At 35.2% G+C, this 25,135-nt stretch overlaps 5 protein-coding genes across 7 annotated transcripts; 2 read left to right on the top strand and 3 right to left on the bottom strand.

The window, feature by feature from the left end:
- Positions 1–3,479: 3,479 nt before the first annotated feature.
- LOC108360731 (CUE domain-containing protein 1) lies at positions 3,480–6,314 on the top strand. Its single transcript, XM_017613149.1, has one exon. The coding sequence runs from the start codon at positions 3,731–3,733 to the stop codon at positions 4,610–4,612; it is 882 nt and encodes a 293-aa protein (XP_017468638.1). The 5' UTR covers positions 3,480–3,730; the 3' UTR covers positions 4,613–6,314.
- A 7,399-nt stretch (positions 6,315–13,713) lies between these two features.
- On the bottom strand, positions 13,714–16,908 carry Rap1 (RAS oncogene family member Rap1). 3 transcript variants are annotated; one of them, XM_017613151.1, is made up of 2 exons: positions 16,458–16,908; positions 13,714–16,305 (listed from the first exon to the last, which is right to left on the bottom strand). In XM_017613151.1, the coding sequence occupies exon 2, from the start codon at positions 15,917–15,919 to the stop codon at positions 15,365–15,367; it is 555 nt and encodes a 184-aa protein (XP_017468640.1). In that variant the 5' UTR covers positions 15,920–16,305; positions 16,458–16,908; the 3' UTR covers positions 13,714–15,364. The 3 variants fall into 3 exon arrangements, with proteins under 3 accessions (XP_017468640.1, XP_017468641.1, XP_017468642.1); XM_017613152.1 differs by having other exon boundaries at positions 13,714–16,336; XM_017613153.1 differs by having other exon boundaries at positions 16,385–16,470.
- A 1,131-nt stretch (positions 16,909–18,039) lies between these two features.
- Positions 18,040–18,693, bottom strand: hoip (NHP2-like protein 1 hoip). The gene is made up of 2 exons (XM_017613164.1): positions 18,550–18,693; positions 18,040–18,491 (listed from the first exon to the last, which is right to left on the bottom strand). The coding sequence occupies exons 1-2, from the start codon at positions 18,550–18,552 to the stop codon at positions 18,111–18,113; spliced, it is 384 nt and encodes a 127-aa protein (XP_017468653.1). The 5' UTR covers positions 18,553–18,693; the 3' UTR covers positions 18,040–18,110.
- A 2,322-nt stretch (positions 18,694–21,015) lies between these two features.
- On the top strand, positions 21,016–24,184 carry LOC108360733 (DNA repair and recombination protein RAD54B-like). The gene is made up of 3 exons (XM_017613154.1): positions 21,016–23,875; positions 23,933–24,028; positions 24,108–24,184. The coding sequence occupies exons 1-3, from the start codon at positions 21,230–21,232 to the stop codon at positions 24,174–24,176; spliced, it is 2,811 nt and encodes a 936-aa protein (XP_017468643.1). The 5' UTR covers positions 21,016–21,229; the 3' UTR covers positions 24,177–24,184.
- On the bottom strand, positions 24,173–25,036 carry Pfdn4 (prefoldin subunit 4). Its single transcript, XM_017613157.1, has 3 exons — positions 24,867–25,036; positions 24,507–24,725; positions 24,173–24,449 (listed from the first exon to the last, which is right to left on the bottom strand). Exons 1-3 carry the CDS (start codon positions 24,909–24,911, stop codon positions 24,300–24,302), a joined length of 414 nt encoding a protein of 137 aa, XP_017468646.1. The 5' UTR covers positions 24,912–25,036; the 3' UTR covers positions 24,173–24,299.
- Between the last annotated feature and the right edge of the window lie 99 nt (positions 25,037–25,135).

Below are 25,135 nucleotides of genomic sequence, written 5' to 3' on the forward strand. Positions count from 1 at the left end.
GTGCCGCAAGGAGAGAGGTTGTCCTCTCTTCTTTACTTCCAGTGTAGTTTTTGTCACTGCACTTATCGCTGGTTCCGTTGCCACCGTTCCTCTGGCCGGAACCTTATGTAGCCTCGCAGCTGCTGGAGCATACGAGATACCTTCGCAGAAGGTTCTGAAACTATCGCTCTTCGCCTTCCTAATCTCCTGGCTCTAGTTCGTTAAATTAGCTGCATATTCCTTCCTTCTAGGGTTGCCTCTCGGAGTTTTTACCTTGACCTCCTCTTTCAGCAAAAATTGGATAATTCTATGGTCAGGAATACAAGGCTCCGTGGAAACCCTCCATTTTCTATCAGATCGTTACCCACATTGCTGCTGAGGTTCAGATCAAGGACCTCCTGTCGTACTCTAGTGACAAACGTTGGACTATATCCCACATTATTTATGCACAAATCTTCACTTAATTTATAAAGACTCGCCCTTCTGTTGGTGTTGGAGCTTCTCCACTCCACGTGGTGGGCATTTGCATCAGCGCCAAGGACAAGTGGAAATTGGACCTTCTGCAATGCGCCAATAATTGTTGTACCTCTGCAGCGGGGTATGTTGTTCTTGTTTCTCGGAAAAAGCAGCGGTGTCTTTACCTTGAACCTTGGATCTTCCGTCCACCCAAATTGTCACCTGCACTACCACTGTAGAAATAAGAAAGTTTGCGTTTAAGCATTACACATGCTCTGAACCTCTCCTCGGCGAGATCGCATATTACCTTATCAGGTGCTCATTGGAGACCCCGAGGCTGTAATTGCATTGAAGAGATTGATCTTGCCTACTTTCAAGGGCGATGGGTACCTCGTCATTGCTCGTTGTTGGGCGAGAGCCTTAAATCGCCCTCGCTTCTTCCGTCAAGCTCAAGCCTTCTCTGGTCTAGAAATTCAAGCTGCTCCTGCATAGAGGGGATCTGCCCTTGTGTGGGGCCGATGAGTTTTGCTCAGTGGTGCCTCCTGAATTTGAAGGTAGGAGGCGTGGGGTGGAAAGCCGGCGCGCCTTCTGCCTCTGCTGCAGCGAGAGGACTCTTATTCATCTGCATATCCTCCTCACCACCTTCCTTCTCTCCCGCTGGCTTTTGTCACCAGGGCCACATTGTATTAAAACTGAACCTATAGTTTAGCTTATATCCAGCCCTTCTGACGCTGTGAAGCGAGTCCCCGCCAATGCCCAAGTTCAGCCGTAGGCCGGTGTTCTCGATGCTGTTCGATGTGACGCGCAACGCTGGGGTATAGAGCCCCTCCTTTTGCGCCCAAATCAGACATATCGCGCATAGGAAGTATTTCATCACCACGTTTAATACATAATACGGCCCCTTTTCAGCTCCCGCCCCTTGCTCCCTTTGTCTCTAATTTCTGCGATATTGTCCCCTCCTCCGTCTTTCAACGGGTGCGGTCATCCAAAGTACCTGGTTGCCCTGGAAGTTTAGGCGGTTTCGCCCGCGCATCCTTGTGGCGATCCCTCTTCCGCCTCGTGGAATCACGCGATGCTGTAGAGCCAGTCCGGCTTCTGGACCTATCCCACACACGCGCCGGTTGGCTGTCGTGCCTAATTCGGTGCCTCTCCCGACGTTCGTTGGTCTCCCGCCTATTGTCTTCCCCGGGAAGATGCCTGAGATCGTAGAAGGTGTCTCCTCATATCGCACATGCTCATAAATAGTGCTGCCCCAGCATGAGAGAGACTGCAGGAAGCTCTTCCTCCGATCTCTTGTTTAAGGACTCTCGGCTTGGCTTTCGCCTGATTGTTCCTACTGTTCCTAGTATTGGGTTCTGTTGTTGATGGTTGTTTTTTTGCTGTTGTTTTCTTTTTGATTTTGTTCTTTAGTTGTCTTCATCTTGTTCGTACGACTGATTGGTGATTCGGCTAACAGCCCCATACCCACGCCAATGGCAAAACTCAACGGCTGACTATTGTCTTTACTAATGCGCCTAAAACTATGCCGCATGAGCGCACTAATCATGGCAACTGTCATTGTTATTGTTATAACCTACTGAATGCGCAACAATGACGAGAGAATGATTTAGGCGCAGTAATTATGGCATGTGGGAATAGAGAAAGAGTACAACTACACAACAAGCTTTTCAGGCTTTCAGCTATCTACACAATTCAGCTATTGCTGAAAGCCTGAAAAGCTTGTTGTGGAGTTGTACTTTAAGCCTCCGCACTAATGGCAAGTTGCCTGCCACATCGGAGGATAAATTATCGATGCATCGCCATTTCAGTTCTTCAATTGTGCAACAGAAAGAAGTGAGCTTGGCCAAAAAATTTAAATGGCTCCAAAAAGCTCCGAAAGGGAAAAGTGAACGATTTCGAATATCTGAAAAATTCAATGCAAATCGATGCATCGGTAATCTTCGATAGTCTCCAAAAAAGACTATCAATAGAGCTATGTACGCCTATGACCAAAATATTACAAACACGACATTTTAACCAATTTAATTTTTTTTTTTCTTTTTTTCTTTTGTTTAAATTTCATAAATTTTTTGTAATAGTATAGCTCATCATATGACAAAGACAAACATAGCTTCATCAAATTTAAAATTTTTTTAGTTAGAATTTCTAAAATAACTTTTGGTATGCAGTTTTATAGTCCATTAAATTTTAGTATAATAAAGTGCAAGTTTGAAGTTGCTAAAAAATCGCCGAAAAACTCATACATTTTCGAACTTGCATAGCTACTTACAACGAAAATTTAAACACAGTAATTTTGACGCATCCTGCAAGTAAATGTCAACCCTGCGTAGAATTGGCAACATTTGCTTTGTTCCTGTACAGCAAATTATCGCTGCTTTCTGCTTATGAGCGCTTTTTATCGTAGAAAATTGTATTGATAGCTAATTGCAAGGGAATATACACAGCAACTTGCACTTGCAACTAGCAAGTTGCAGGACGTTTTCAAATTTTTCGATGATAATACGAATTATTTCCTTGCAGCGTGCAAGTATGAAAATTATGTTCGAAACTTTTTTATATGGAAGGAAGTGCACAACACCTTCAGCTTTTTTTTATGCTTGAGTTGCAAAACTATCGATAGCACCACCATCGATAGTCTTTGATAGTTTTGCACAAACCATCGATAGGCTTCCATACTCCTCAAAAAAATGTACTATCGATAGAACCATCGATAGCACGGTTGCCAGCTATTAAACAAAAAAACCAAACATGAAAAAAACCAAATTAAAACTAACAAAACAAATTTGTTTTTCTCCACGTATATATTAGAACAAGCAAAACTTATTAAACTTGTGCGTTCGATCACATAATTACTTTTTATATGTATTTTATATGCACGTTACATAAGAAATAGGAATTTGAAAAATTCATTTATTCATTACCATTCATACCAAACAACCAAATACAAAAAAAAATAAACGAAAAAGAACAAAACTTGGTTGGAAACAAGCAACAGTGGCAACCGTGATCGATAGTTTTGCAACTGTCAAAACGCTGCTGTTTTTGCAGTTTTCTGTCGGTGTCAAAAATTTTCGTTTGCATTTCTCATATTTTATCCATACTACTTGCATGTTGTCGAGTTTAAAGTAATCAAAAGGGCACTGCTGTACGGAAAATAACGAGGTATTACTTGCAAATATTTGGTAAATAAACTCTCCTTTTGTGTCTTGTACGCCGCTCTAACAAACAACTGCAAGGTTAAAGCTACGAAAAAAAAACTTGGAAGCGTACCTCTATCACCAGAACCCATCTAAACATGGCCTCAACAATGCAGCTGGAGTTCTCGCAGGCCATGTCTGATTTCAAGACCATGTTTCCAGACATGGATCGTGAAGTTATTGAGGCAGTGTTGCGTGCCAACCAAGGCGCAGTGGATGCTACAATCGATCAGTTGCTGGCAATGTCAACCGATAACCAGAACGAAAAGCTGCGCAATGAATTGGATGCTAAAACGTCACCACAACGCAGTTTAATCAATCTGCACGGCACGGAAACGCAACCTGCGACCGCACAGTTGATTGACACCTCTGATGGTAGTGGCACAACAGTGCCGAACAATCAACAAACTCCAGCCGCAGCGGCCAATGCAGTGTTATTGAATCTCAGTGGCAGTAATGGTGTAAATGCATCACCCAATCATAATACAGGTGCATCACCTAAGCAACGATTGGTAAGTGCCACCAACAAATCGTCAGCCAGCGGAACACCAAAACGCAATGCTGCTCATGGTACACGACGTTGGAATCCACCTATGATCGGCCCTCTCCCGCCTGGCTTTCTACGCATTACCCCAACCACGCAGGATGGAGTGACGCGTGATTTTGACTTGCCAGACGAACAGTTTGCAATGATGTTGCAAAATGAGGAATTCATGAATCAATTGCGATGGAATCAGGAATTTATGAACGCTCTGGAAAAAGAACAGTGCGGCAAAGCTAAAGGTGAAGATGATGCAGCATTCAAAGAGCGACTAAAGCATATGGGTAAGATGTCCAGGAAGAAATTCTTACAAATGGCGCGAGTTTTTACGTGGCAGCGCAACAAGAAGACAACAACAGCCAAACAAATTGATTCGCTGCCATTGAAGGAAGAGCCTAGCGACGATGAAGAGCACCATCATCAGCAACAGCGTAAGTAAAGGGAGGAATAAGATAGCAAAGGAAAGACAAGTACGCTTAGGATACGGTATGACTTTGTTTAGACATTACTTATTGTTTCAATTTAAAAAAAAAACTTGTATTTTTAAGTAAAAGTTGTTAAAATATTCCGGTTTACTTTTTAGTAATACATATGTATGTATAATAATTTTTTTATTTTATGCTTTACATACGAGATTGCAATAATCTAATGTGATGCTCCTAAGATTTCCCTGCTGATAAGCGTATTTGTTTATACTTATTCTTTAATATATTTAAAAGTGGTTGCTTGTTAACGCAAACACCTAAATTCTACAAGTACACAAAAGCTTTGAAAAAATTAACACTTTATCTTAAGTGATCTTAGTTATCAAATAATGTATGAGAATTATGTTAAGACGAGTAAATGGCGTGAAAGGTTGTAGTGTATAAATGAGAAGTGCAATAAAATATTGTGCAGTTGAGCTTGGAAACTATTATTTAAAGCAAATATTTTGTTTTTTATAGCTTGATAAGCAGTTGTTATTTGTTATTTGACTGATACAAAGTACGTGGACGGTGTAATATGTACATATATATTTAAATAAATTGTATGATTTTTAATAGTAATCTTATATTTTGGCCTGATGTACAATTTGTTAAAATTTAAGATTGATATGAAAGAAGTTTTGATTCCAAATGCAATTTTTGCATTTGTAACGAATTTTTCCAAATTTTTAAATACACAAATTTTATATTAAGGCTCAAATCGTTATCAACGTAAACATTTAACGTTGGGTATAAATGTGCAAGCTTCCTTGTAGTAAAATTCGAATCTCAAAGCGATGGTAGTGCAATAAATGATAAATTGACTTAAATTTAATGCTGTTCTTGCACCTTATAACGTTTGTTTTAAAAGAAAATACTTGACAGGACTGAATAGATACATAATTATTAGATTAATAACATCAAGAGGCGCAGAGATTTAAAAAACGATTCACCAGTGTATGCACTTATGTATAATTATGTAACCTAAACCATCAAAATTAACGCTATAATAAGAAAACTGGTCTGAAATTCTTCAAACCAACATAAAATGTCTCAAAAATCTGCAAGCCAGAAAATTAAAATTTAAATTCGTATGGTATGCAGAGTGAGAATTAATTTATCATCAGAAAAGTGTTAAAAACCACAAACCCCAAAATGGCTTATATTGCATAAATACCTAGAAACATACATATGGTTAAATTAATAACTGTTATGATAAATTAAAATTGTATAAATCTTAATATAACATGACTAGTCACAATTAAATTTATAAAATAAAAAATAAAACTACATGCATATATTGTATCAAATTTTCCGTCAACTAGTAACAATAGTTTTTACTTGTCGTAGATAAACTAAAAAGAGTTTATTAATAATAATCAGTAAGCAAAGAACAAAAATATAAAAGTAAACTATTTAAAAGGCGCATTCAAGTTTATTGTAATCGAAAAATTTGTGTTTGAGGTAGAAAATTATTTAATGCAATTTCCAAATTTCACACAAAGCAGGTTTCTCAATTAAAAACTGTATAATGCACAGTTTCATATTTCAAAATTTGTGTGGTACTTTATATTTACTTACATATATACATACAAATATATGTATGTATTAATATGCATGTGCAATTGTTTAAAAAAATTGATTTGCTAAAGAATTGAATGTTCATTTGTGTTTAAATCTTTGTGTTAAAATAAAATAAAGAAGACTTTAACTGCTTTATAAAACGATAATTTGTACGAAAATATATCTTTATAAAGCTCTTTAAACCTATATTTTTTTTTAAGAATAAGGCCATTAAGATGTTTGCATTATTGGTTTTTAAATTATAAATGCTTCCGAAAATATGCATATCACATTGTATATGTGCCAAATATTACTTCATTCAAATTACGTCACTAAACTGATTTTCAGCTCATGTTAAAAAAAAATGTAATGCAGTTATCCACTTTGGCACTCGAGAACGGAAAATAACTTTAAAATGGCTAAACAGCGAAATCGGGTTGTCTCCAAAACGAATTGGACTACAAAAATTTTCCCAAAAACCAATGGTATTTAAACTTTAAGCACTCGAACACGAATATCTTTTAAAAATTGTTCAATATTAAAAATTGTAATAACCGTTGATCCAAAAAAAGGAGAAATAAATTTACTCTGAATCAAATTACTAAGATATTTTTGGTCTAGTAATTGGTAGAGTACTTCAAATAAAATGTTCAGAAAACAAAACGAGAATTTAGGGATAACATTCAAAATCTCAAACTAATTCAAATTATTTCGCCTTTGTTCATACTATACATTGGTTAAACTTTCTTAAAAACTAATTGTAATGTGTGCAAAACAAAACCAAAGTGAGGTTGAGAAATTTAAAGAATCTGTAATAAGTTACTGAAGAAAATATAATAAAATATGAAATTGCATGAAAATCTGTATTTATTTGAGCATAAATTACAGAAAGAATATATAAAAACTATATAATCCAGATCTCAAACAAGTCGTCTAAAAACTATATGCATTAAAAATAATAATTAACCAAAAGTGATATGCTCCCAATTTTAAAATTAGGATTTTGCAAAATATACATGCATGCATACACCTGCGTTCAGCTAATTAGAAACGATATTCAAAATGATATTGTTTGCAAATTATGTATTTTTTATTTTTAATAATTTTCATTTAAAATATAATTCAATCTGTAACAAAAATTGTAAAAAAAAAATAAATCAAACTTCAAAAAATTGTCATCAAAATTTCCAAATTTTTAATCAGAATAATTAGAAAATTTTCGGGTACGCATTTCTTTAGCCCATTCAATTATAGTCTAAAGAAGTGCAAGTCTCAAGTCGTTAAAAATTACTGTTGATTTATTTTTTTTGTTTTTTGTGGAGGGTGTTGCGCATTTTCTTCCGCTATTTTTTTGTATGAAAAAAATCCGCAACGCAAGTTCTAAAGTTCTAAAAAATCAACTAATTTTTAACGACTTGTGATTGATTAATTTTTTTTTTGCAATGTTTGCAAGCTTTGAAACTTTTATTATTGTGGTTTCTGTTACAGATTGAATTATATTTTAAACAACAATTATTAGAATAAAAAAATAAACATAATTTGCAAACAATATCATTTTGATTCTCGTTTCTAATTAGTTGAACGCATGTGTATGTACATAGAATGCGAACTCATTTTGAAATTCGACTACCTAACTTTGTAAGTAGAAAAAAATAGAATGAAACCTTTGTTCTTACGGAAAGGCGACGCAGAAAAAAGCATACAAAGTACAGAAAAGTTAAAAAAAGGCAGCACGTAACTACATGCATATTAAGTAGCACACACTCCACATGTATGCAAATGATTGTATCATAGCAAAAACTAAGCTCTCGTAAATAACAGAAGAAGAGTTACATATACTACATCAATATAATTTAAAAAAGGCCATAAAATATGTAGAAGACATAATACAAATTATGTATGTAAAAATAAACTTTACTAAGTATATACATAATAAAGAGAAACAAATAAATGTTACTCAAAACTTAAAGCCAACTCTATTTTTAATTCAGATTTGGTGCCTGGATAGGATCGTTATGCAAAGAAAAGTAGGTGTATATGAACTAATGTGCAAATATATGTACGAAAGTTTCCGCTGCGATCTATGTATGTACATACAAATGTATGTATGTAAATATTTAGTTCACGTTGTTTTGTCTAAAGATAGTAATAAATTCTACTCGCAGAGCTTTTATGTATTGTTTTGCAGTGTTTACTTTAGTATTTGTTTTTTTTTATTGTTGCACCATTAATTCTAAATATAGTAGTTCCCTTTTGTTTATGTGTGTACATGCATACAGTGACGAACAAAAGTATTGACACAGTGAATTTTTCGCAATATATGCAAAGTTTTTCAATCTAGTTTATTTTCGATAATTTTTTATAAAAATATAGTTCATTTTACACCAAAAATCATAAAAATAAAATCTCTAAACTTTATGCAAAACTCAGGAAAATTCATTAAATTTGCACACTAATTTGCAACTTTTAATTCAGATTTTTTTTTAGGAAAATTCTAAGTATTCAGTTTTATAGTCCATTCCATTGCTAGAAAATCCTGGTGATTTTTGGCAAATTTTTTAGTGGAAGGTGTTGCTCATTTTCTCCATACAAAAAATAATTGTGGAATATACCTTGCTTGTGTGAAAAAATACCAAAAATCAATGCGATTTTCTAGCGACTTCAAACTTGCACTTTGTTGTACTAAAAAATTTTCTAAAAAATCTGAATAAAAAGTTGCAAATTAGTGTGGAAATTTGATGAATTCTCCTAAGTTTTGCACAAAGTCAAGAGATTTTATTTTTATGGTTTTTGGTGTAGAATAACCAATATTTTTATAAAAAATTATCCAAAATAAATTAGAATAAAAAACTTTGCATATATTGCGAAAAATTCACTGTGCCAATACTTCTGTTCGGCACTGTATGTACTTACTTCATGGATTGTAGCTAACATGAACTTTGCTATCTGTTTTGCAATTTCGTACATACGTATTTTCCTTTAGATATTGTAGTGTCATGGTGACACTCGCAGCTCAATAGATACATATTTACATATTACATACATAAGCGTTTGCAGTTTCGTTTCATGAATTTTTAATTCGTCTTTGGAGTTCTTGCTGTGGTTTCCGTTAACACGACTAAAAAATTCGTTCGAGTATAGTATGTACATCACAGTTTATAGTAAAGTGTAATTGGAATTACATGCATACATACTTACATGTGCGTGCATACATACATGCATGTGTTTATATGTTTGAACATACATATTTACTATATAAATATGTTTTAGTTCTTCATTTTTATTGCTGTCATTTCAAAAAGGGCTGAACTTTTTACCGATCGCTTCCGTTGATCCACCATAATTGCAGACTTTCATACGTATACATACAGTTGTCCACAAAATAGTAGGAGTGGGATATTTTAACCTGTTTTGGCTATTTGTCTTTAGTTTATTTAATGTTTCGTATTCTTTTGTAAAAGCCTAGCTGGTAATACAACAAACACCATATAAATTTACATTTTCAAGTTTGTACAAAAATTATAAAAATTCTGCAAATTTTCACCAAAATTTCAAACTATTTAACCAGAATCTTTAGAAAATATGTTGGTATGCAGTTTTGTAGCCCATTCAATTCTAGTCTGAAGAAGTGCAAGTTTCAAGCTGCTAAAAAATTCCGTTGATTTTTGAGAATTTTTTCGGTTGAAGGTGTTTCACGTTTTTTCCATACAAAGTATGTTCGACAATTTTCTTTTATATGGGGACAGTGCCAGCAAAAAAAAATTGCCAAAAATCAACGGAATTTTTTAGCAGTTTGAAACTTGCACTTCTTCAGACTAGAATTGAATGGGCTATAAAACTGCATACCAGAATTTTCTCTGAAGATTCTGATTAAAAAGTTTGATATTTTGGTGAAAATTTACAGAATTTTAATAATTTTTGTACAAAGAATGAAATATGAATTTATTCGTTGTTTGTTGTATACACAGCTTGACTTTTACATAAAAATAATAAACATTAAGTAAACAAAAGGCAAATGGCAAAAACTGACCAAAATAACGCACTCCTATTATTTTGTGCACCACTGTACATATGTATGTATATGTACACATCGTCGTTTAAAGTACAAAACCGCGTATCAACAAAATGCAAAACCGCGTATGTGAGGTTGCATAAATTACTTTATAGAGATTAAAAACAGTTATATTTCAAAATGGTTCTCCTTTTTATAAAGCAATCGCATTTCTGGCTACTATATTTCAGGACGAATGGATAGGGATTGAGCCAAGAGCTTGTGTGAGCAAATCCAATTTTTGGCAGCCAATGTCAGTTACGCTGTTTTGCAGAATGACGATACGCGGTTTTGTACTTTAAACGACGATGTGTAATTCGATACTTTGAAACATTCTTATATTACGTCCAAATTGGCTGTTAAATGAAAAAGAGCTTTTTGAAAAACACAATCGTCCACATTGAACATTTGGAGTTAATTTCGACGGTTGTTTGATTACCAATAAAAATTCGAAAAACAGAAGCATACATACCATTCATTTTAATTTCAATATTTAGCACTATTCGTTTTGGACCCTATCATCTTAAATACAGTAAACGCATGGGGAGGCAGCCATGGAGATCTTTAAAGCCACCATACGCCTCACTCGGTCACGGTGTCAAGTCGAAAATGCGTTGAACCTTTCGAAAACCATCAAAATAATTTTTAAATCCTTTAGAGCCTTCAAAATTAAAGTTCCCCTTCCGAAGAAAACTGTTACTTTCTAGTTGTCATTGATGGCGGGTAAGCTCTTCAAAATTCCAGTTGCGGCTCTTTAAGTTGTACATTTATTGGTGTGCCTTTTTTGAGCACAATGCATAGAACTATTCATATTTCGTCCTAGCATGAACACTACCGTTTTCTTTCATTTTGAACCAGAATCACAACAATAAGGACCTGACCTCAGTTCTGTGTAGCCTTTTAATTTTTGGTTACATTTCGTGTTTTGTTTTTCATTCCTTGGCTATCCATGTTAAATGCCGAATCGGAGCTTAGTTGCGTTAATACGGCATTTCAATTATAGTTCAGAGTTAAAAGACCACTGTTTGCAATTTCATTAATTTTTCTTAACTCATAAGTGCGCTAAACTTACAATAACTTTTCGAATGGATAAAAAAAAAAATATTAAATTTCTGTCTTCTAAATGACATTAATACGAAGCTCCAAGGATGCCTTCAAGTCTATATCGTGCCCCTAATGCCAGAAACATGAATGTGTAAAAATGAACATGATGAGAAGTCAAGTTTGAAAGTAAATTTTTATGAGACTTAACTCTACATTCATGTAGTTGGCGGGTTTTAGTGTAACACAGACCATCCAAAGGTCAATCATGTCAAACCATTAACTCAAAATTGTTAAATTTCCACATTCATACTTCTGGCATAAGGGGAACGAAAAAATAATTGCCTATTCAAGCGAAACTTGGTGTATCTCCACACATTCATACATAAGTACATAGGCATGTACATTTATTAGTATACTCGTATACTACGTACATACATACGCACGCTTTGGTTACAAACGCCCATGGAATTTTAAAACGCCTTTAATTTGTAGCATTCTCCCACCACTATATCGAGGCGTATGCACATACGTACATAGATTATGACGCTATAGTTATTAATTGAAACCACATTTCTCTCAAGCATGACTTGCAATGTATGTATGTACTATTTTTTAATCATGCCTTCTTAGAATTTGTTCAAAATTTATAAATAAGATATCGTCGTCATTATCACAGGCTTATGTAAGTTTTCTAATTTGACTGCAAAAGGAAAGCGATATACTTTTAAAACGGCAGCAATTCGTTCAGAGCTTTACCAAGAACAAAATCTTACAATCTGCTATATTTTCAGATAACTCTTTAATCGGAATATTTAAATCCAGTGACATACATACGTTTTTCACAAAAATTTAATTACATATACCATATATGTACATACATATGTATAGTAGGTATGCACTTAAATACATATGCACACATATTAGCGATAAATAAATTTTCCCATTGCATATGTATGTACGTCCAACGACCTATTCAGAAATACGTTTATCGCTACATACTGACTGCTGATAACGACAACACGTCCCTAGACAGTGGCAACAACTTGCGACACTTTCGTATTAGGTTTCTGCCTTTTCATTCTTATTCTTCAATTGATGTTGCCCTGCCCTGCCGTGACGTGCCGTGCCGTACCCTTCTTTAAAATGCCGGCCGGCTCAACCAGCGCAACAACTGCACACATTCATGACTTAACTATCGTCTATATGGTTCGGGTGCGGGTTTTCGGGAACAACAAACTAATGGCGACGACTTTGAAAATACACATATGCATGTGTAGATACATATCGTCGTTTAAAGTACAAAGCATCGTCATTCTGCAAAACCGCGTAACTGACATTTACTGCCAAAAATTTGATTTACTCACACAAGCTCTTGGCTCAATCCTTATCCATTCGTCCTGAAATATACTAGAAATGATATTGCTTTATAAAAAAGAGAACCATTTTGAAACATGAGTGTTTTTACTCTCTATAAAATAATTTGTGCAACCTCACATACGTGGTTTTGCATTACCTTGATACGCGGTTTCGCATTTTGTTGATACGCGGTTTTGTACTTTAAACGACGATATGTACATAAACTAGTCAATGTTCATGGATTGGCTGCGAATGCTAATAAGGGCTTTGATTAAGTGTATTTATGTATACACATTTAACTAACAATGCAATATGAATAAAAAAATTGTTTTCCATGTTATCGTTAAGTAATAGATTCATAAAAAATAAAGTAACTTTAAACAGTTTAACTTAATTTTCGATTTATAAAATATTTAAATAAAGTCCTTTATTTTTTATGAATTTGCGTGTGAATTTTTCACTTCAAAAGATTCTTTTTTTCTAATAATTCCAGTAGGTTCAGTTGTTGCTCTGAAACAGGAAATGCGATATTTTTTTGAACCCACTGTGACTTATTAAAAAAAAAGAACTAAATACCAAAATGTGTAACTAATTTAACGATTGAACACATGAGAAATAAATTATACATTTTTATATCATTGCACTTCTGTTGAAATATTCTAAGCTTCGCACACATTTATTTTAAATAATCAGATTTGACATAATCTGAGTGGACATCAACTAAAAATTTCCAAAAATAGCATGATCAATCTTAGTAACTGATTTCATCTACGCCCATGAATTGGCATTGTAGCGTTGAAAAAAAAACCTAGTACAAATTTTCAACGAGCGCGTCCCAAACGGATGATCCGGAGATGGTAAGACCAGCGCACACCTCTTCTAAAACAAAAAGTGAACGTTATTTTCATGTTTAATGTTTTCAATTTTTTTGTTTTTGTTTTTATTATTATATAAACGTAATACATTTAATAATATTTAGAAGATAATAAACCTATTCTCTTGTTTTTTTTTTTTTATTTTTTGTTACACTTTGATTTTCTCATTCGCTTCTATTTTTTTCCATCTTATATTGTTGCGATTTAAATTGGTTTAAATTAATTTTTACCGGTCACATTTTTAGATCATTATACATATTGTTCATTTTTGCTTTGCTGATACTAATGAATTTCTCATATGCCATATGACAATGAAAAACGAGAACTTATTTAAAACAAAAGGGGTAATTTTAGTCTTCACAATTTTAATTGTTTACTTGTTTTAAAACATGATTTTTTGTTTGTTTGTTTCATTTCATACATATTTCTACGCAACTTTTCATTACATTCATTTTAAATTTATAAAATTTTTCATAATGCTAGAAAACATCAATTAAGTATATAATCATCAAACAAATAATTTATCAATACAAAGTGGCTACAAAGTGATTTACACATTTTGATTGTTTCGTGAAGGGATCGTTGGTCTGCCAATAGCAAACAGGCATATTTCTTTTCGTCACGGATACTGCTCGGGTCTTGATGTATGGGATCGAATATATGTTTTACTATGCATGAGTACGACAAACTGATTAATTATGGTTTTATATTTTTCATAGGGCACATGGGAATCGTTTTGTCTTTTGACAGTGCTGTTACAACATTATTTCTATATTTATATTCATTAATAAACGGCGAAACGAAGATGATAGAAGACTAGCAATAAATGTGCCGGTCAATATGGATTGTACATACAACTATGTGCCTTAAATGGCAAAAATTCTTATTTTCTCATCACTTCTTTACATCCGCTAAATTATTATTATTATTTTTTATTACTTTTTTGCTTGGCATTTCCTTTGCTTAGGTTTTATAGTCAAAACGGTTACTCGAGCTATTACGATTTGGCCTACATATTCTCGGTTATGGCTAACATTTCAGTTTTAACTAAAAAAAAAGATTTATCAATGGTTGTTAAAGAAATAAAGCTTTGGAAAGTAAAATAAAATTGCAACTTTTGAAGCAATATGATTAAGAGCAGGTTTTTCAAATATGATTATGAAATATTCACAACCGTAGAACCATTATGTGTGAAATTATGCGCGCAATATAGCTATAAAAAAGTGTTTGAACTGCATGAGTAAAGAGTGTGCGAAATCGTATTGACTTTACCGAGACCCTAGTATACATTTCTTTCCTACTTACAAGCGTTAATTCAAAACTAACATCTGCTAAGTTTTTTTCTTAGTTATAGATATTTTGTAAATTTGTAAAATGGTAGCAAAGTAGTATCTTAGTAAATTGTAAAAACGATTTTGAATGATTTCGACAACGCGGCTTTTTAACGAGTTTTTTAAGTGGAATTTCACTTAAGCGCCATAAAATATTTGCGTTTAGACTTTCCTTTTGGTTTCATACAAAGGATAGTATTGAGATGAAATAATACAAACTTATTTTTAATTCCAGAAAATAATTCCATAAAATCGGCATTTAAAATTTTGCGCCCATAAGTGAAGGTAATTTGTTTTTTTTTACATACCACCATTATAAGTATTCAATGTTTTTCAATATCTAAAGACACAGCGAGAAGGAGATTGGATTGTGAGAAATCCACATATGATCGCAATGTTTTTCTGAAACTTTTTTGGTTTTTAAACATTTTCTTAATAGATCCTCACTATTTATTTATTTTCTTCAATCATTATCATGTTTCCTTTATATAATTTTTAATTGTAGTCTTATAGCAGAACACATAAGGACTTTTTAGGTTTTTTCTGTTTCTTCTCTGGCGATTTTTTATTGATCTGCCTAACGAGATCATAGAAAATATCATGTACATTAACTTTAGCTTTGGCTGATGTTTCCATGAAGGCGCAGTTGAATTGTGTGGCCAGACTTTTACCCAGCTCTTTGCCCACTACTCGCTCGTCTTCTAAATCGCATTTATTACCCACCAACACCATCGGTACATCGTCCGTATCTTTCACACGCAATATTTGTTCACGTAAATCTTGCAGATCATTGAATGTTGATTGTGCCGTTATGGAATATACGAGGACGAACCCTTGACCATTTTTCATGTAAAGATCGCGCATAGCGGTAAACTGTTCTGTGCCTGCAGTGTCGAGTATCTCCAGCATACACTGTTGACCGTCAACTTCCACCTGCTTGCGATAGCTATCCTCGATTGTGGGGTCATACTTTTCCACGAATATGCCCTGTACAAATTGTACGGTTAAGGCGGATTTGCCTACACCTCCACTGCCCAGCACAACAATTTTGTACTCGCGCATAGTGTCAGCGATGGGTGGACGTACTCAGCAGGTCTTTATTATGTGATTGTTGATCAGGGGAGGGCACAACAATTTATGTATGTGTGTCGTATACTATAAACGAATACGTAATTGCAATTTTTCTTTGTTTCCGTAATCAATTTGCGATTACAGAGTTACACTTATATTTATGTTGCTCACTATTATTTTATAACGTTCGCTGCTAATTGGGCTTGCCGAAAATGTTTCCTCTCCTCTAATTTGGTTGAGAATGTATCTTATTACTTCGTTACTTGCACTTTGTTACTTTTTCACGTACTTGATATTCTCACTAAATTGTATTACTTATCACTTCAGGGATTTCTTGATGGAAACCACAAATTGGAAGCACAATCCAAACGATGTCCCTAGTTCAGCAAGCAAAGAAAAGAAATAAAACTGTATATTAATTAAACAAAATTATTGCTTGATAATCAATTAATTAACTCGTCACTATCGCATTTTGGGGAGAACTTCAACTTCATCATTTTAATGACTCATTTTGTCCCTTCCATTTTACCTTCTTTCTTCCCGCTGTTGCGTTGCTATCGTCGTTTCGAATATGCTATGGGCAGAGGCGCCTGGCCAATGTTTCCCTTCTTTTTTGGTGCTCGTTCGTTCCAGCGAGCGTTCTTGGTTCTCGCAATTGCTTTTTCCCCGTTTCGAAATCCACCAATTCTGTCAATTCGGCCGCGATTAACCAACGAATCAACTGACCTGCTACGAAGATCAAACACAAAATGGAATGTGAAAATAAGATTTTTGCTAACTTTTGGTCTGATGCAGTCTCGTTCTTATATCCCTGCTGCACCCTATGTGCTAACAAACCAGAAATATGTTGGAGGCGTATTATTAAATATTTATTTTATATATGTTTTTAATAAGAAATTCACAAAATACGAGCACAAAATTTTCTGTATCTTTGCACGACGCGTCACAGCAAGGTTGCATTCCTTAACTACGAGTAATTTGACATATAAAAGTAACGAGCAGAGATGAGAAAATAAAACGATAAACTATAATCGTTTGTGCACTATCTTCCTTTTGAAGAGCCAATTATTATTTTTTAAAAGAATTCAAATAATGTTTTCAGGATATTTATAATAATTGTAGAAAGTTTTCAGGTTCAAGAACAGAGGAGGGAAAGCCGCGGTACATCCAATGAAATTAAATAGAAAATTCACGGATTAAAATTTTCAGAAGCATTCCCCTGCTCTCTATCGGTACGATATAAGTAACTGGGGAATCCTTGAAACCTATTCAATCAAGTAGGGTCCTCACACCAACCTTAGTACTTATTTACTTGACTCCCAGTGGTTTTTCTCCGTGTATTTTTTTCTGCCTAATATCAATAACCCCTTTGCAGACCATGAACTAAAAATACAAGATCACGCGGGCAGGAGAGTAGCCCGTTAGAATCGTATTTATAGGGAATTTACATGATTCAACTTTCACAGGCGATTAGTTGAACCAAAAGTTGAACGAAAGTAGGCAGCCGACCAACTTCATTGAAAGGCCGTTTACACCAGGCGATTGTTGCTTTCAACTCAAAATCGCCTGAAAAATCGCCTATTAGGAAAAAAGTTTAACGATTTTGACATTAGCCGTTTGTTTATATTTCTTCGTTGTTTACAATTTGGTGGTGGCTTTTTACTGCAATTTTCTTCGTTTTCGCCGGTGACAACGTGTGTACACATAAGATAAAGACTAATTTAACACAACGGCATGATTTATAGAAGAATTTGCATAATAAAAATGATTATTCATGCGTTCAGCAATTTCGCGGTTTTCTCCGTTCTCTTCGTTGTTTACTTCTTACAACAAAGATGGCGTGGAGATTTCGGCAGCTAGAAAATAACTTTTTTCTTTCTTTCCTTCCCGCGTGATCTTGTGTCATTCGTTCATGTTAGCAGACAACGGCAAACCCATTACAAGGTCGATAGAATATTGTATTCGTTTTACCATGACCCATTACTATTTATTGTAATGCATTTTAGAACGCAACAGATAAAAACGCTTGTGTGCAAACCAAGCCTAATTTCGTTCTACGCTCATTTACAACTCCCACCTCTAATTTTCAAATTTAATGAAAAGCCACATGATTCTATTATAAAAACACATGTATTTTATTTATACATCTAAACTGACATATTTCCGAATTATATACATCACTTTAAACTAGAAGTCTTTCAATTTCATGTTGAATTGATTGGATTTGTGATTTGAGCTGTGAACCATCATTTGTAGTAACAGAGCAAGCAACAATTGGTCGAGACACACCGCATGCACGGCCAAGCGCCTGCTTGGAGCGCACAAACACATAAGGAACGTTTTTATCTTCACACAGAAGAGGTAAATGCAATAGAATTTCGATGGGCTCCGTATCAGCAGCCAAAATGATAATATCAGAAAGGCCTCGATTAAGCGTTTTGGTGGCCTCATTAGCTCCTTTACGTAGTTGATTATAGTTTAGCGCTTGCTGCAACAAATTCATGATTTTCGCCGTGAGCTGAGCATCAGCTAGCGGGAATGCTTTCGGGCTTACTTCCTCGGTCTAGAAACAGTATATCCTTTTTGTAAAAAGCAGATGGATGATAGTATTCATAACTTACCATTTTGTTAATATTTTGATTGTTATATATTGAAATCTGGAATATTTTAATGCAACCTCTCGGCCGAATGCTTCACTGAGGGCAGAAGAATAATAAATAAGAAAAGAAAAGCGGGTAAACAAGAAAGTGCAAAAGCAAAACACGTGTAGGGTTGCCACGTCATATTGCAACATGGAGTATTTTAACCTCGCAACTACACATTCTACTAAATGTGTCTTGACATCGGTCAATTTTAACTTAACAGCCCTATTCGTGTGTTGTCTCAGTCGTCAATTGTGACAGTTCAATTTTGATTATCTCGACGCCATCTTCGTTGTAAGAAGTAAACAACGAAGAGTACGAAGAAAACCGCGTAATTGTTGAGCGCATAAATAATCATTTTTATTATGCAAATTCTTCTATAAATCATGTCGTTGTGTTAAATTATTCTATACCTTATCGTGGACTGGGTAAAATATTGTCGTAAGCGCCATTTCAAAATTTTACTTAAGTTAATCCCTCATAAACTCAAAACTAATTAGCAATAAACACTAAAAATTAAATAATTTAAGAGTTTTGTGAACTAGTAACATTTTCAGAGGTGGTGTTGTAAAATCAGCTGATTGCTTTGCCTTACATGTATTTTGTTTTTGCTGATCAAAAACAAAGTACATGTAAACTTTGTGGCAAATTGAGATTTGACATCACACCCGTAATACAAAATACATGTGACTGTTGTTGTTGTAATCTAAATTCGCCAGTACCACCACCTTGTATAAATTCATCTTGTTCTCGCGTGATCTTGTATTTTTGGTTCATGGCAAGGCGAATTTAAACAAGGTGGCATGGCGAATTTATACAAGGTGTTGTAAAATCAGCTGATTTCTTTGCCTTACATGTATTTTGTTTTTTCTTTTACTGATTTGACAGCACACTCATCAAAAGCAAAAACAAAATACATGTAAACTTTGGAACAAAATACATGTGGTTGTCGTTGTTGTAATCTAAATTCGCCAGTAACACCACCTAGTATAAATTCGCCTTGCAAGGTGGTGTTGTTAGATCAGCTGGTTTCTTCGCCTTACATCACGATGCAGCGAAACAAAGGTGGCGCTTCCGCGAACCGCTAGTCCTCTCTTTCCCGATTTGACAGCGTCCACCTTTCGCTGACGTCCCATTATTATTTTTGCGCACTAGTGATGAATACTAAATTTTCGTATTGTTCCTAAAAGTAGATACACGTACCTAAACCGTAAACATGTATGTATTTTTATGTGCACATATTTTTGGTAGTTGGGGGACTAAATCTTCCTTTTGTATCATAACAATTTTTCTACTTACATGAAACAATTGGGGTGTTCACAGTTCGTTCCAAATTGTGTCTGAAAATGTAGACGTCTACATTTTAAAGACATCTTTAGCATCAAACTGTGAGCACCCCTTTCTAGCAGTCGTCGCAAAATCGTCTCAAAACTTTGCTGGTGTTGCCAAACATTTCTTCCTTGCATGCATTATTTATATGTCGCCTTTCGATTTTGTTTCTGAAAAATTGTAATTATTTAACTTAATTACCAATTCGTAATATTTGTTATTTCTTTTCCTTGATTTGTTTCTTTTCATCAGAAATTGCGCTCAAATTAAATGCAAATACAGAAAACGTGCCCAATAAATAAAAAAAAAGGTGATTAGTATTGCCATAATGCAGTCCTGCTGCGAGGTTGCAAAATGTAGACGCGTAAAAAACATACCTTTGAGTGTGACAAAATGTAGACGGCGTCGTTTTCCAATTTTGTATGGGAAACAACAACACCACAGATTTTACGGTTAGAAAACGTCTTAAAATGTAGACGTCTACACGACTGTGAACACCCCAAATATTTTCCTACGTTCCAAATGTACCTAAAATAATGTGCTCTACCGAATGTAAGTGCAAATTTAAGAAGCTGAAGAGTAGGTACAATTCAAGAACGATAGAATACAAGACTGCGCCAATCGAGCTGAGAGCAACTGGGTGTGACGTCACATTATTTTGAGAATGAGAGTGTAAAGAATAATTTTGAAGAAGAAGAGGAAGAAGCGAACAAGTGGAGCGAAATAGTGATGTAAAACTAGGTTGAATTGTACCTACTCTTCAGCTTCTTAAATTTGAACGTACATTCGGTACAAGCACACTATTTTTGGTACATTTGGAACGTAGTAAAATATTATTTCATGTAAGTACGAAAATTGTTATGGTACAAAAGGAAGATGTAGTCCACCACAAACGGCTAATGTCAAAAGCGCCCAACTTTTTTCCTAAATGCGATTATAATGGGCTACTGGCCACGATCCAGAAAATATGTATTCTATCATTCTTGGATACTGGCTTGCTGGCGTGATCTTGTATTTTTGGTTCATGGGTACTGCTGTTTGCGCCACCTCTGTCTCCCTATATCGTGGAAGTTTATCGCTCATTCTCTCATTCTCGCGCTGTTCGCAGTATTGCCATTTCGAAAAAATGCCACTTTGCGACGTTTTATGCATCGCACAAATGTTCCTCGTATATTTACCACTTAATGTGGAGCACTATCCCAAAATCACAATAAATATTGGAAGTGTAGGGCTCGCTTAAAAGCTGCTAAATTTTCAAAACATTTCCTTCTAGTTCCAGATTGAAGAATTATTATCCGTGAAATACCTCTTATATATAAAATATTATAAAATGCGCCGTTCGTGTGCACCTTCAATGTTAAGGGCACGAGAAGATGAGAAACGCAGGAAGATCGATGGTCTGTTTGAAACTGAACGAAGCAGCGGGGATGATGTGACCTCAACCACTGGAAATGAGGAATGTTGGGGCACTAGAAATAGAGGAGGTGGTAAATTTGAAAAAGAAGCCGCCAAAGAAAACTTTGATGCATTTAGTTCTAAAATAATTTTTAATGTTGTGTGGCGTGAAATTACAAAAAAGAAGCATAAAACATGGGACGGTGATGGCTTACTAGAAGTGCAGTTGGATGTTCCAAAAGCGGTGCTAAAGGACAGCTCCGGTAGATACATTGGTACCAATACAAAGTTCAAAGCTGATGAGTTAGAAGAAGGCTACCAAATGGTTGTAGGCGGGAAGGAGATTGAATTATTAGAGCAAATTACCGACAGAAATGTATATTTTGCTTTGCGTAAAAAACAAGCCGATAGTCGCTGGAACGTTGAAGAAGAGCTGCAAAGTAGTGGAGTCGACAAAAAGATAAAGTTGTCTACTTTATACCAAGCACCATGTGCTCTAAAAAATAGTACTGAGTTGAGGGCGGAAAACATACCAACCACAAGCGGAATCCAAAAAAGAAATTATACTGAATCCCTTGAATCAGCTAACCTTAAAGTAATTTTCAATGTCGTCTGGAGAGAAATTACTACAAAAAAGAATAAAACATGGAATGGTGATGGTATATTTGAAGTGCATACCGGTAGTAAGCGAGGTATTCTAAAGAACGAGAGGGGACAGGAAATGGGTACTCTAGAAAAAGTAAATTTAGCAGTATTAGAAGTTGGTACATTTTTGGAAATTGAGGATAAAGAACTAGAAATTTTAGAAATTGTATCACAAGACAGACATGAAAAGGAAAATATTAAGCAGACATCGCATAAAGTACACCGAAAATGTTCACCCAGCGTCAAAGTTAACGGTTTATTATTACCTTTCCCACCAGCAGAATATATTACAGTATTGAATACTATGTGTCGACCAATTCAACCGGTCGAAATCTCACCCAAGGTCGCCCAACATTTGCGTCCGCATCAACGAGAAGGTGTCGTCTTTCTTTATCAATGCGTAATGGGATTCAAAAATCCAACTCATCGTGGATGTATACTTGCTGACGAAATGGGCTTAGGCAAAACCCTACAGTGCCTAACGCTGGCTCGTACACTTTTGAAAGAAGGGCCATACGGAGGTGAACGTGTAATGCAGCGCATATTAATTGTTACACCCAGCACACTCACTCGAAATTGGGAGCAGGAGGTGAGTAAATGGTTAAAAACTGAGCGCATGTATGCATTTGTTGTGGGTGGTAAACAAAAGTTGGATTGCTATGCACATCAGCAGCATGTTCCATTTGTAATTGCTTCATATGAGAATCTACTTGCAAATGCCTCAGATTTTCAACGTCTAAAATTTGATTTGCTAATTTGCGACGAAGGTCATCGCCTCAAAAATCAGTCTACAAAAATTGTAGCTTCACTTCGAGAACTTAACATTCCTTGTCGTATAATAATTACCGGAACACCTGTGCAAAATGATTTGGGCGAATTCTTTGCCTTAGCCGATTTTGTGAACCCCGGTATTTTTGGCACAAAACAGGAATTTCATTCGTACTACGAGGTTCCATTGCAGCAGAGCCAATGTCCTGATGCTAGTATTGAAGTTAAGAATATAGCGGCAGAGCGGACACAAGAGCTAATGCAAATCTCAGAACAATTTGTGCTTCGACGGCTACAGCACGTGAATGGACAGTACTTGCCTAAAAAGTACGAGTATATATGCTTTGTACGGCCATCGGAGCTACAGCAGTTTTTGTTACAAAAAGCACTTCAACTTTATGCCCAACGAAAGGAAACCATTCTAAAAGATCTATCACCGCTTCAGTTAATTACTGTATTGAAAAAAATTTGCAATCATCCTTCGTTGGTGGCGCGGACTAAAACCCCTAATGTACTGACGCGCCATTTGGAACGTTGTTTGCCTGATTGGGCGGAAATGGGACCCTTTGATTCCGCGAAATTAGAACTAGTGCAGAATTTACTTGTCGCTTCGGCTGTGCAAAATCGAGAAAAATGTGTTCTAGTTTCAAACCATACTAAAACACTCAATATGTTGCAGGGATTGTGTGACTTTTTGGACATAAAATGTTTGCGTTTGGACGGATCCACAAATATTGCTCAAAGAAATTCAAATGTCGAAAAATTTAATAGCAACGCAGATGATTCGCTAGTATTTTTACTGAGTGCAAAAGCTGGAGGTGTTGGTCTTAATTTGATAGGGGCTTCAAGGTTAATACTTTTCGACCATGATTGGAATCCAGCGACCGACGCTCAAGCGACGTCACGCATATGGCGCGATGGGCAGCAAAGAGATGTGCACATCTATCGACTGGTGACCGCTGGTTGTATTGAAGAAAAAATATTCCAAAGACAAATTGCGAAAATGTCGCTGGGCGATTGTGTAACGCAAACTATTGCCAGTGGGAGTTTTGATAAAGCCATGAAATTTTCAGCAGATGAGCTTTTAGATTTGTTTAGCTTACAGGAAGATTATTCTAAATGCCAAACACATGAAAGTTTGAATTGCAGATGCAATGGCGATGGAGAGGTAACTCAACGAAAAATGTTTTTTTTTTGTAATTGTAATTTTGTTCTTATTTCTAAGAAATTGGCTCTTGACATAACTACTAGTGCTCGAAAGATGAATGAATTAATGAACTGGAAGCATTATAAACCGCCATTTGACCTTGATTTTTTGGAGGTAAAAATACATACATATTTGGAAGTGACGTGCACACAAACCTATATCTACGTATAATTATATATTTTTTCTGTTTTAGGCGACATGTCTGGACAAAGCGGGCGATAATCTCATGTATGTGTTTACCAATGAGATTGACTTTAGTTAAATAAGTTATTAGTATTTAATTAAGTATATTCAAAATATTGTTAAAAATTTAAGATGAATATGAAGTTAAACCTTAGTTTAACATAAAGGGATTGCTTATTCGTGTTATTACCACAGCTCAATACTAGTCCTCGCTTTCTAACGATATATTGCTTCCGAATCGTTGGTACAGGTGCGATTTCAGCTCATTCATTTCGGATTTAATTTCATTTGCTTTCACATCAATCGCAGCAATTTCTTTTAATGTTTCCTCTTTAACCGCAGCCAAAAGTTCCTGTTGGAGAAAATACTACTTCATATAGTTTTACCGAAAAACATTTGTATGCTTTACCTGTGTTTTTGTTAATTTGTGTGTTAAGAAAACTTCGCCAAACAAGAATGGTATCTCTTCATCTTCATCGAAAAGTTCAATTTCGTCCAGCGCTTCCTCCACACTCTTCAAATCATTTTTCTTCATATCCAGCTCCATTTTCAGATCATCCATACGCGCATTATGTTTTGCGAAACGATTAATTTTCTGTTGATCTTCGAAGGATATGTGGACATCATCCTGTTAAGGAATATACATAGATATAAACAAATATTTTAATGCGGTTTTAATATGAGCAATCCTAGACCGATTTGCTTCATTGAGGTTAGGTTTCTTTCAACGATTGGGGTTTTGTAAATAAAAATCTCCATGTCAACTAACCGCCTGGAATACTTTATTGTTGCCCGATGAAACTTTAGCTGCCATTTTCTGATAATATTTTCAACAAATACGTGATTTTATTTCAATAATTATCGCACCTGCGGTGATAAACAATGCAAAATATTCCAGCTAGAATGTCAAATCTTAGGATGTGTTTCATATGCACAAGCTCAACTGTCAACGCCTCAGCTGTTTGCTTTCCTGTCGATAAAGCAGGTTTCATTGTATTTTAACTTTGCGTATGCGTTTCCGGAAATGAGTGTCCGACG

This window comes from Rhagoletis zephyria, unplaced genomic scaffold (genome assembly GCF_001687245.7).
Source record: "Rhagoletis zephyria isolate East Lansing unplaced genomic scaffold, Rhagoletis_zephyria_1.1 Rzeph_scaffold_00618, whole genome shotgun sequence".
Lineage (NCBI taxonomy): Eukaryota > Metazoa > Arthropoda > Insecta > Diptera > Tephritidae > Rhagoletis > Rhagoletis zephyria.